This window comes from Spinacia oleracea, chromosome 4, assembly GCF_020520425.1.
Source record: "Spinacia oleracea cultivar Varoflay chromosome 4, BTI_SOV_V1, whole genome shotgun sequence".
NCBI lineage: Eukaryota > Viridiplantae > Streptophyta > Magnoliopsida > Caryophyllales > Amaranthaceae > Spinacia > Spinacia oleracea.
Genome location: NC_079490.1, coordinates 59,068,887 through 59,081,342, shown reverse-complemented (window position 1 = coordinate 59,081,342; position 12,456 = coordinate 59,068,887). Strand labels below are relative to the sequence as shown.

At 30.7% G+C, this 12,456-nt stretch overlaps 1 protein-coding gene across 1 annotated transcript; it reads right to left on the bottom strand.

Moving 5' to 3' along the window:
- Nucleotides 1–6,308: 6,308 nt before the first annotated feature.
- LOC110794678 (protein FAR1-RELATED SEQUENCE 5-like) lies at nucleotides 6,309–8,695 on the bottom strand. The gene is made up of 4 exons (XM_056841763.1): nucleotides 8,138–8,695; nucleotides 7,133–7,733; nucleotides 6,787–7,048; nucleotides 6,309–6,699 (listed from the first exon to the last, which is right to left on the bottom strand). Exons 1-4 carry the CDS (start codon nucleotides 8,693–8,695, stop codon nucleotides 6,309–6,311), a joined length of 1,812 nt encoding a protein of 603 aa, XP_056697741.1.
- Nucleotides 8,696–12,456: the final 3,761 nt, after the last annotated feature.

The window sequence follows — 12,456 nt, the reverse complement described above, 5'->3', positions numbered from 1 at the left end:
GTTACTATATAGTAATATTTTGTTTTATAATTGTTTTGTTTCAGTTCCTAAGGAATCTGTGTCTATAAAGAAGAACAAAAAGGCTGGCAGTCCGAAATCAAAAGCAATTGAGCTTGTATCTGAAAAAGAACCAATTGAAGAAGAACAACCTAATCAACTAGTTTTACAAAATTCTTCTCTGGTTGACGTTCCACAGCTTGAATCTCATCAACTTCATTCACAAGTTTTGAAAGAAGTTGGCGCTGATGGCCTGCCTATCGTGTAAGTGTTAGTTTAATTTAGTTAATTGTTCTAAATAGTTACTATATGTTCAAAATAGTTACTATATTGTTCTAAGAGTTACTATATATTTTAAATAGTAACTATATTTTATAAAAAGTTACTATATGATTCCAAAGGTTACTATATGTTGTAAACAGTTACTATATGATTCCAAAGGTTACTACATGTTTTAAATAGTTACTATATGATTCCAAAGGTTACTATATGTTTTAAATAGTTACTATATGTTTTTAAATATGTTCTAAATAGGTTCTATGTGTACTATGTTTACAATAGTTACTATATGATTCCAAAGGTTACTATATGTTTTAAACAGTTACTATATGTTCTAAATAGGTTCTATGTGTACTATGTTTACAATATTGACTATATCAAAGGTTACTATATGTTCTAAATAGTTACTTTATGTTTTAAACAGTTACTATATCTTCTAAATAATTACTATACGTTATAAATAGGTTCTATGTGTACTATGTGTAGTATAGTTACTATATTATTTGAAAGGTTACTATATGTTTTAAACAGTTACTATATTTTCTAAATAGTTACTATATGTTTCTAATAGTTACTACATGTTTTAAACAATTACTATGTGTTCTAAATAGTTACTATATGATATATAAAGCTGACTTACTTTCATTATTCATTTTTTTCAGGTTTAATTTTGATACACAATGTTCAGGAGGATCATTGTGTAAATTAATTAAAGACTTCTCTCCTGATCAAAAGGCAGCTGTTCAAGAGATAGGGTTTGGAGGATTGTTAGGCCTTCAATTAAGTCAAAAAAACACTCAGATGATGTACTGGTGCATCAAGTGCTTTGATGGTGTGAGTTCTCTGTTTACAATCAGTGATTCCAAGCAATTTGAAATCACTGATTATGATGTGTACGATTTGTTTATGCTCCCCCTTTCTGAGCTGGAGGTTGAAGGGGTTAAACGTGGGCGCAATTCCACTAATCCTGATTTTGATTTGAAGATCAAGTGGAGAAAAGAGTTCGGTTTTGAAGAGGTCAATGCTCAAATTCCTATAAGGTTGCTTGAGGACAAGATTAAATTGTTGACAGATGGTGGTGATCTGTTTAAACAATTATTTATTTTTGTTGCTTTCTCTACATTTTTTACTCCAACAGCCTATAGGACTGTAGATTTGAGATTGGCTAAGGCTTTGGAAGATCCTAAAATGATTTCCAAATACAATTGGTGTAAATACGTTCTTGACGTATTATGTGAGGAAACAGTGAAATTTAAAAATTGTTTATTGAAAGGCAAAGATCAAAAGACATTTGGAGGCTGTGTTGTATTTTTGCAACTTGTGTATTTTCAGAGGATTAAGTTTAGGAATTCCAGTGGTATTCCTGATCAATTACCTCTTATTCAGCATTGGACATCGAAGATGGTAACCGATCGGATTCATGCTGAAAATGCCAATATGAGTGCATTATATGGTTCTGGTATATTGGAGAAGGAGAAGTATCCAATTTCCAAAAAGTTTGTTTTTGTTGATGGTCAAATAGATTTGACCCAAATAAAATCTATTTCGAAAGAAAATGAAGCTGGCAGCAGTGGGGGAAGAGCTGAACATCCCTATGTTGGGCGTCGAATTCCAAGTCGGCGTCCTAGGATTCTTCAGTTTGAAATCCCTAATTCTCATCCTACAGATGAAGAAATTTTCTCTAAAGCCACTGATGTAAGTTTACTTTATTATTGATATATTTTTCAATATATAGTATAGTTTTTTTTTATATGCTATAGTTATCTTTTATACACTATTGTTATCATTATCTTTGGTTTAGTAAATGTAGGTATATATAGTTATCTTTTATATTTTATAGTTATCTTTTATATTCTATAGTTATCTTTTATGTACTATAGTTATCTTTCATACACTATGTTACCATTACTTTGTTTTAATAAATAGTAACTATATGTTTTAAACAGTTACTATATGGTACAAATAGTTACTATATGTTTTATGTACTATAGTTATCTTGTGTATACTATAGATATCTTTTATATACTATAGTTACCTTTTATTTACTATAGTTATCTTTTATTTTCTATAGTTATCTTTTATATTCTATAGTTACTTTTCATATACTATAGTTAACTTTTATACAGTTATCTTTATATACTATAGATACCTTTTCTTATAATATTTTTTGTATTTTTAGTTAAATTTTCATATTATGTTCCATATTTAAATTTATGTATTTTGTTATTAGGATTTTCATGGTCAGTGGTTGTTGATGAAGAGAGATCTGGATGTAGTTTCAGCCATCCATGCTGAAGAGCTGTTCAAATTAAAGGCTTCAATGCCTTCGCAGAACCATGGCGATGATATTTTGGAAAATTCCACTTATCAAAAGATGGTTGATGAGTTGGTGGAGATTCATCAGTTGGTGAAGAATCTACCAAATGGTTGGGATGACATTTTTGGTTCAAGTAACAATCCAGTTGTTACTGCTGCCCCTCAACCTTCTGCCGTTGTTCCAACTGAGCCTGCAGTTGTTACAGCAGCTGTTGTTGATGCAACAACATCTACCGAAGGAATTATTCGAGAAGTTGATCCTGACACTCAAATAAATGCAGTTCTTGATTCTTTGAAAAGCAAAGCTAAAGAAATTACGGAGGATGATGATGAAGAAATAGAAGAATATGAGCGCGTGTGGGCTGCATTTCAAAAATGCATCATTAACAACCATGCTGTATCAAGAGTGAATGTCAGTGTCTATGGCATAGAGGAAAATGTGATGCTTATGTCTCCGTTTATGATAGCATTTGAAGATTTAATGAGGCATCTTCCAGCATTTGTTCAAGAAGTTGTGGATTTTGCTGCTCTGACTGATGGAGAGGGTATTTTGACTGAGTAAGTAGAAGTTTTTTCATTTAATAATTTATAGTTACCTTTCATATATTATAGTTACCTTTCATATATTATAGTTACCTTTCATATAATATAGTTACCTTTCATATAATATAGTTACCTTTCATTATTTATAGTAACCCTTCATATAATATAGTTACCTTTCATATAATATAGTTACTCTTTTCTTAAAAGTGAAGTTGTTGCCCTAACTTTATAGTAACCTTTCATATAATATAGTTACTATTTGTATACTATAGTATCCTTTTGTTTACTATATTTACCTTTTATATTCTATTGTTACCTTTTATTTATTATAGTAACCTTTATAATTCTTCTGACATATTTATTGTTTCTTTTTTATGTTTTTCAGTGATAAAGTTATAGAATACAATCATTTTATTGCGGTAGGAAGAGATGACATGTGGACCCTTCCTTCCACATTTGATATTCTTTTGATTCATATTGAAGCTTGGGCTTTTTTATTGAATGAAAATGAAAGAAATCCTGCCGGTTCTCCTCAGAAGCTGTTTTTAGGTGTCACATATTGTGTAAGTTATATTTTTAATAATATAAAATGTTAATTATTTTAAATTTTTTTGGCCTTTGTTTAATTTTTCTTTTAATATTGATTTGCAGAAATATGTTGCTGATTTGATTGAGAAACCAGGCAATGAAAAAATCTTGTCTGAATTGTGTGTTTGTCTTAATTATGGTGTGAAAGATGTAAATGGAGTTCAATCGTTGAAAGATTGTAATATGGTATGATTTATATTTTCTTTATATAACCATATTATCTTTTTTTTTTTGTCTCCTTTCTTGTAGTTGTAATCTGTTGTTTTTCTTTTTTATATAGATTTTTGCTCCTGTTCTGATTGAAGACCCGAAGCATTATTACCTGTTTGTCATTAGTATGAAAGACAAAAGTGTCTATTTCTTTGATAATATGCTTCTGGAACCAAAAGAGATGGAACAAAGGAAGAAAGCTTATTCTGTCTTGGTAAGTTTTTTTTATAGTTACCTTTTTTGTTGTTATAGTTACTCTATAAATGTTATAGTTACCTTTATATTAGTCTTTCTTTTTTAGAGGAACTATATTTTTGACAAGGTTACTATTTGTTTTAAACAGTAACTATGTTTTTAAAATAGTTACTATCTTTATAAAATAGTTACTATATGATTCCAAAGGTTACTATATGTTGGTAATGTTTACTATATGATTTTAATGGTTCCTATATGATTCTAATAGTTACTATATGATTTTAATAGTTACTATATGATTTAAATGGTTACTATATGATTTAATAGTTACTATATGATTTTTAACCCACTGGTAATAGTTACTATATGATTTTAATAGTTACTATATGATTTTAATTCTTACTATATGTTGGTAATAGTTACTATATGATTTTAATAGTTACTATATGATTTTAATTCTTACTATATGTTGGTAATAATTACTATATGATTTCAAAGGTTCCTATATGTTGATAATACTTACTATATGTTATGTACAGTGCTCTTCATTGGAAAAACTACTGAAAAATATGGATAACATTCATCATGAAGATATTAAAAGCTTCAAATTTATCCCGGTCGGTGGTAATTGGAAGCGAGGTGCTTATGACAAAGACTGTTGTGTCTATTTGATGATGTTTATGATGATTTTTCATGGTGTTGAAACGGTACAAGATGGTGTTGGGATTTTTGACTTTGATCCCTTGGCAGATGTAAGTTTTTGTGTTAAAAATAATTAATGTTATTCATATTTTCTTTTCATTCTTTATAGTTATTGTTTTGTTATCATAGTTACTGTTTTTATTCTAATAGTTACTGTTTAAATATTTGCAGGAAGATTTCAGGAAGTTTCTCAGGGCTTGTATTTGTGGCACCATTGTGTTGTCAGATTTGAATTGTTACAGAGATGAATATCTGAAACGAATGGTTGCATTCAGGAAATACAGGAAACAAGATGTTTTGGATGCCCTAATTAAACAAAGGGAAGAGTTGACGCAGAAATACATGAATAATGCTTCAAAAGTTGAAATTGTTGCAAGAAATAGTTCAGCAAGGAAATCCAAACATGTTGAAACAGAAGATGAAGCTGAGACAGATGTCAATGTTGAAGGGAAAGGACGTGGCAAAGGCGGGAGACGCACCCGAGGAGGCAGACGCGGGAAGGCACGTGGACGAGGTGCTTCACGTGGTTAATAATTATTGCTGAAAAAACAATTTAATTTTTTGTGTTTGTATGTAGTCAGATTACTACTTAGAATGTACAATTAATTCTAAGTTTGATATAGTTACTCTCAATGATTTTTAATTGTTTGATATATGAGAGTAATTATAACTTTTGCAGTATTTGTGTCATATTGTTCAATTTACTTATTTTAAATATAGTTTCTATTTGAATGAAATAGTTACCTTTCTTCAAATATAGTTACTCTTATAAATTTGTAAGTCATATGATTGCATAACCAAAGTTACTATATTATCAAAATAGTAACTATATTTTATATAGAGTTACTATATGTAAAGAAGGGTGACCACTAAATGTGAAGAGTTGGTATATATAAAAAGTGAATAATTTTGTGTATAAATTCAAATAGTTACTATCTTACAGATATAGTTATCTGTAATAAGATACAATTACTCTCTTTTTTATGGTATTTTATTATTTGAGTAACATATAGTTACTATAAGTCATTTTGATTGCATAAAAAACGTTACTATATTTTTTTAGAATAGTAACTATATTGTTCTAAGAGTTACTATATTTTTTAAATAGTAACTATATTTTATAAAAAGTTACTATATTGTCAAAATAGTAAGTATATTTTATAAAGAGTTTCTATATTATCAGAATAGTAACTATATTTTATTAAGAGTTACTATATTGTCAAAATAGTAACTATATTTTATAAAGAGTTACTATATTTTCAGAATAGTAACTATATTGTATTAAGAGATACTATATTGTCAAAATAGTAACTATTTTATAACGAGTTACTATAAATAAACATTGTGTGTTTATAAAGAGTTACTATACTGAATGTATAGTAACTATGTATTGTAAAGGAGAACTATAGTATAAACACTCAATAAATTTGTTTAAAAATGTTGAAGTAACTGTATATGATAATAAAACAAGAACATCACTAATATAGTTGTTCTTTAGGTGTAAATAATTGAATATTGGATGTCTTGGATCCAAATTTTTTGTGTTTCTTTTTTCCTTTCTTTGATGGCTGCTTGTAATTGTCATATTGACCCTTTATTCTCTTCTTACTCTTTCCTTTAGTATTAGCACGATCAAGATCAAGCACAATTGTTATTTCAGAATTAGTTGATTCCCCGTCTTGTGTTTCTCGTTGTGCTTCAGCTTCTGCCTTTTCTTGTTCTGCTATCTTTGCAGCTTCTTCTTTTGCCTTCCTTTCTTCTTCCTTTTTTATGATTTCATCAACTGCTTTATTATCCATTTTAAACTTCTCCTCGATAAATTTTCTGGCCTTTGCTATCTTATGCCCTTTCAAAATTAAGTTATAGTATCTGTGGTATAGAGTTTAAGTGTTAAGTAAAATATCAACTGTAATTGTAACTATATGAAAATGAACTAATGGATATTGAAAAAATTACCTTCTGATCATATGTAATCTCCAACCAGTAAAATTGTTGATTTCACCTTTCTCCCTTTTTATTGTATCAACCCTTTCCCATATCTGTTTCTTTGCATATCTAGTCCATCTTGTTGTTATGTAACGATCTGGAATTGTATTGATTGAATGTAAATGCAATATTCTTAAACAATGGAAGCACAACCATCCAGATTCTTCAAAGTTTTTGCATGTGCAAGTGACGGTTGAATCTTCCATTTTGTATTGAACTTCTTGCCTTGATCCTGTTAGATTATTTACATATAATGTAATATTATTCAAAAGAACATCTACTCTAAATATTAAATAAAGATTTATAGTTTTTTTACCTGTTATTCCTTCTATCCACACTTCAAAAAACACTGTTCTTCCTACACTTCCCTTGAACATTGTACTACTTGCCACAGAAAGCTTAAACTCTTCTTCAAAATCACGGAAAAGTGTTATCGTGTCTACATTTGCTGCCTGTTTTAATATAGCACTCATACTTAGCTCTGAAGTTGGTATTCCCCTTGTACAGTCAAAGTCGTCTTTTTCTTCGGTTTTTCTCCATCGATTTATTGTAGCTTGAAAAATACTATAGAACTCTGTTAATGTTGTACTTTTATTTGCTTTAAAACCAACAGCATGGTTTGTACTTTCACTTCTTTGTGAAGAAAGTATACCGGCAGAAAAAAAATCTTTACTTAAAGCTGTACACCATTTTTCTTTAAGACCATACAATCTGTTGAACCAGTCATCTTTTTCTAGCTTAAAAGTGTTGATCATAGATTTCCAAGTTTCTTCAAAATCATTTGGTGTTATACACCCACTTAAACACTTGTAGAATGCGTTTTTGAAGTTTTTATCAGACTTCAATAAACCAAACCTACTGTTTGCATTTTTACTCAAGTGCCACAAGCATAACCTGTGTCTTGAAGAAGGAAAAACCTGAAAAACAATAATGAATATATATAGTTCCACAAAATAGTAACTATATTTTATAAAGAGTTACTATACTTTATAAAGAATTACTATATTGTCAAAATATTAACTATATTTTAATAAGAGTTTCTATATTTTCAAAATAGTAACTATATTTTATAAATTGTTACTATATTGTCAAAATAGTAACTATACTTTATAAAGTGTTACTATAATTTCAGAATAGTAACTATATTGAATTAAGAGTTACTATATTGTCAAAATAGTAACTATATTTTATAAAGAGATACTGTATTGTCAAAATAGTAACTATATTTTATAAAGAGTTACTATATTGTTAAAATAGTAACTATATTTTATAAAGAGTTACTATATTGTCAAAATAGTAACTATAATATATGAAGAGGTACCTGTTCTATTCCAGCGGCAATAGCTGCATCTTGATCAGTGAAAATTGATATAGGATGCTTTCCTGCCATAGCCTTCAGAAAAGTTTCAAACACCCAAACGAAAGATTCTGTGGTTTCATCCCCAATGAAAGCACAAGCAAACATTGTGTTTTTCCAATGGTTATTGATACCAACAAATGGAGCACATATGAGATTGTACTTATTGGTTCTGAATGTAGTATCAAAAACTAGAACATCTCCATATATTTTGTAATCTTCTCTCATCATAGAATCCCTCCAAAATAGGCACTCAACTTTTCCTTCAGCATTGAGTCTTACTCTGAAAAAGAACTCGGGATCTATTGATTGTATGTCATACAGTTTGTTCACTAGTGTTTGTGAATCCTTGCCATCAATTTGCTTCATTTTTAACTTGTAGCAGTAGTTTAGATGATCAATCATCGTATGACCTACACAGTCGTCTCCGTCAGTTTCTGTTGACATATACCTATTAGACTCCATTGGTCTTAGACCACATTCTGACATTGCCTCAATAGCTTCTTTTTTAGGTTCTGTCATTTGTCGTTCCGATCGGTGGAGATAATTACTTATTTCTCTTGTCAATGGGTGATTATGTACCACTACATGCTTTTCTATTTCAAAATATCCATTTTCATTCTTCTTTGCAAATATTTGAGCTTCACATTTTGTTCTTGTTATCATAACCCTCTTTCTCCTTTCTTTCTTTTTTGCATCTGATTGATCATCTTCATTTTTGAGTTCTTTGTTTTTAGGAGGGTCTCTTATTCCAGCAGCAGAGCAGTAGAAGTATTTTCCATTAACAATTGTGGTTCCTTCTTTATATCTATTCTTCTCTTTTCGTACACTAAAACCAATAATAGCAGCATGTTTGCAATATAGATCATAAATCTCATCGGTTGTTTTCCTTGCTTCTCCAATTAAACTGTCATCTAATTCTTTATCAATGTTTTCTTCCTGCTCATTATTTGGATTTTCAAAGATGTTGTGGTTTGTATCAATTGAATGTATTATTGAACCTTTACAAATACAAATATAGTTATCATTAAATGTGATAGTTACTCTTAATATTTATATAGTTACTCTTTATATGTTATAGTTACTATATAATTAACATAGTTACTTAAGATCTATTGATTGTTATAGTTACTCTACAATTCATATAGTTACTCTTTATTTGTTATAGTTACTCTATATTTAACATACTTACTTAGAATCTATTGATTGTTATAGTTACTCTACAGTTAATATAGTTATTCTTTATATGTTATAGTTACTATAAGTTAAATATAGTTTATTGCTTATATAGATTATTTCGTTATGTGAAGTTACTCTATAATTAATATAGTTACCTTTCATAAATTATAGTTACTTTATTATAAATATAGTTATCATTATATGTGATAGTTACTCTTCATTTTATACAGTTACTGTTTATATATTATAGTTACTCACAGTTAATATAACTCCTTTTTATATGTGATAGTTACTCTACAGTATATAGTTCTTCTTTATATGTGATAGTTACTCTTCATTTTATATAGTTACTTTTTATATGTTATAGTTACTCTATATTTAACATTGTTACTTAAGATCTATTGATTGTTATAGTTACTCTACAGTTCATATAGTTACTCTTTACATGTTATAGTTACTCTATATTTAACATACTTACTTAGGATCTATTGATTGTTATAGTTACTCTACAGTTAATATAGTTATTCTTTATATGTTATAGTTACTATAAATTAAATGTAGTTATTTCTTATTTATATTATTTCGTTATGTGAAGTTTCTCTATAATTAATATAGTTACCATTCAAAAATTATAGTTACTTTATTTTAAATATAGTTATCATTATATGTGATAGTTACTCTTTATTTTATATAGTTACTGTTTATATATTATAGTTACTCACAGTTAATATAACTCCTGTTTATATGTGATAGTTACTCTACAGTATATAGTTCTTCTTTATATGTGATAGTTACTCTTCATTTTATATAGTTAGTCTCTATAGTTTATAGTTACTCTACAGTTACTATAATGTTAGGTTATGATACATATGACAATTCATAAATCATGCAGAAAAACAAAAAAGCCAGGAAAGCATATTATTTACACATAATCATTTAGCATAGTTTAGATGCATACAATGCGTGCCCTCCCTAGCTGCGCCCGAACCGAACAAGAACAAGTCTTTAGGACTCCAAGTGTCGTCCCTCCGTAGATAGTCCACAGCACGTCCGGATCCGCCTTAAGCTTGACCAACTAGGATCGCCCTTAAGGTACTTAGAATTTTCGGCTAATGTAGGCAATTGTATGACTGAATTTTTGCTCTCAAAAATCACTTTGAATACTTGAATACTCTATATAAAATAATGACCCTAGGCCTTTATTTATAGAGGTATGGAAAGGGAATTGTAATCCTATTAGGATACGAATTAATTAAACTAGAATCCTAATAGAATTCTTATTTAATTAATTCATCCTTTTAGGTTTAGGAATTTAATCATATGTCGAAACCTGATAGCTTTAGGATTCGTATAGCACACAAACACACACACGCACGCACAGCAGCCCACGAGGGGCGCCATGCGCGCGCGCGCAGCCCACGAGCTCGCAGCCCATTGCCACGAGGCCCACACGATGCCGCAGCGTTGGCGCGCGCTGGGCCTGCCTTGCGGTGGGCCTGGCGCAGCCTTGGCTGGTGCGTTGTGGCGCGCAGGCTTGCTGGGCGATGGCCCGGCTTCGTGCTGGGCCTTCGTCTGGCAGGCCTCGTCCGATGCTAACTCGTACGATACGCTTCCGATTAATTTCCCGATTCCAGAATTCATTTCCGATACGAACAATATTTAATATTTTCGATTCCGGAATTAATTTCCGTTTCGAGCAAATATTTAATATTTCCGTTTCCGGAATTATTTTCCGATTCCTATAATATTTCCGATTCTGACAATATTTCCGGTTCCGGCAATATTTCCGATTCCGGCAATATTTCCATTTCCGATAATATTTTCCGATACGTACCATGTTTCCGTTTCCGGCAACATCTACGACTTGGATAATATTTATATTTCCGATACGATCCATATTTCTGTTTCCGGGAATATCATCGTTTCCGGAGCATTCATTTCTTGCCTGTGACGATCTCAGCTCCCACTGAAACCAAGATCCGTCGATTCCGAATATCCAGAGATGGAGTATTTAATGCCATTAAATACTTGATCCGTTTACGTACTATTTGTGTGACCCTACGGGTTCAGTGAAGAGTAAGCTGTGGATTAATATCATTAATTCCACTTGAACTGAAGCGGCCTCTAGCTAGGCATTCAGCTCACTTGATCTCACTGAATTATTAACTTGTTAATTAATACTGAACCGCACTTATTAGACTTAACATAGAATGCATACTTGGACCAAGGGCATTATTTCCTTCAGTCTCCCACTTGTCCTTAGGGACAAGTGTGCATTTCCTAGTTCCTTTGTCGCTCGATGCTTGCCCTTGAACATAAGGTAAGAGTTGTCATCCTTATTATGTCTAGAGGTGTTCCTCGGTTTCAGAGTTCAACTGATCAAATAAACAGATAATCATAGCCTATGATTCATCCGAGCACGGCCATGCATTTCACAGTTTCTAGCTCTCCGAGTGGCCTTGTACAACTTTTAAGCATCTCATCCCGATTTATGGGAGGACAATCCCAATCTTGCGATCTTGAGATTAGACTTCGTTTGATAGGTGATTACCTGAGCGTTGCCTTTATAGCCTCCTTTTACGGTGCGACGGTTGGTCAACGTCAAAGCAACCAGTTCTCAAACAAGTAATCTCAAATCACTCAGGTATTGAGGATTTAGTGTCTAATAATTTTAATGAAATTTACTTATGACAGATTTTCATCTCTTACAGTAAAGTTTTATAGGTCTTGTCCGATACTAGTCTTCCCAAAGTAAGTATCTATGCAAATGATTATGACATTGCCATGTCCACATAGTTCAAGAAACAGAACTACTAGTCATCTTGCATTCTAATCGTCTAACGTTTTCTATGCGTCCAATTTTATAGAAAACTCCGACTAGGGACCATTTTCAACCTTTGACATTCAAGTTCACTTGATAGACATTTCTTAGTCACAGGACTGGTCCTGACAGTCTATCTTGAATATATCGTCAAATTGAAGGGACTCATCATTTAATAAACCACAAATTAAATGGAAAAATGAATTCTTTTCATTTGTTGTGAATGATTAACCAATAATGTTTTACAAAGATTTAAACTCTAAAACATTAAAACATTAAACAG

What these genes read in the sequence shown, in the direction of transcription:
- LOC110794678 (XM_056841763.1), bottom strand. Translation starts at nt 8,695, where the DNA reads ATGACAGAACCTAAAAAAGAAGCTATTGAGGCAATGTCAGAATGTGGT. An exon ending in GTGGATAGAAGGAATAACAG is followed by an intron (nt 7,049 to 7,132) that starts GTAAAAAAACTA and finishes ATAATCTAACAG; the next exon opens with GATCAAGGCAAGAAGTTCAA. An exon ending in AGATTACATATGATCAGAAG is followed by an intron (nt 6,700 to 6,786) that starts GTAATTTTTTCA and finishes TCTATACCACAG; the next exon opens with ATACTATAACTTAATTTTGA.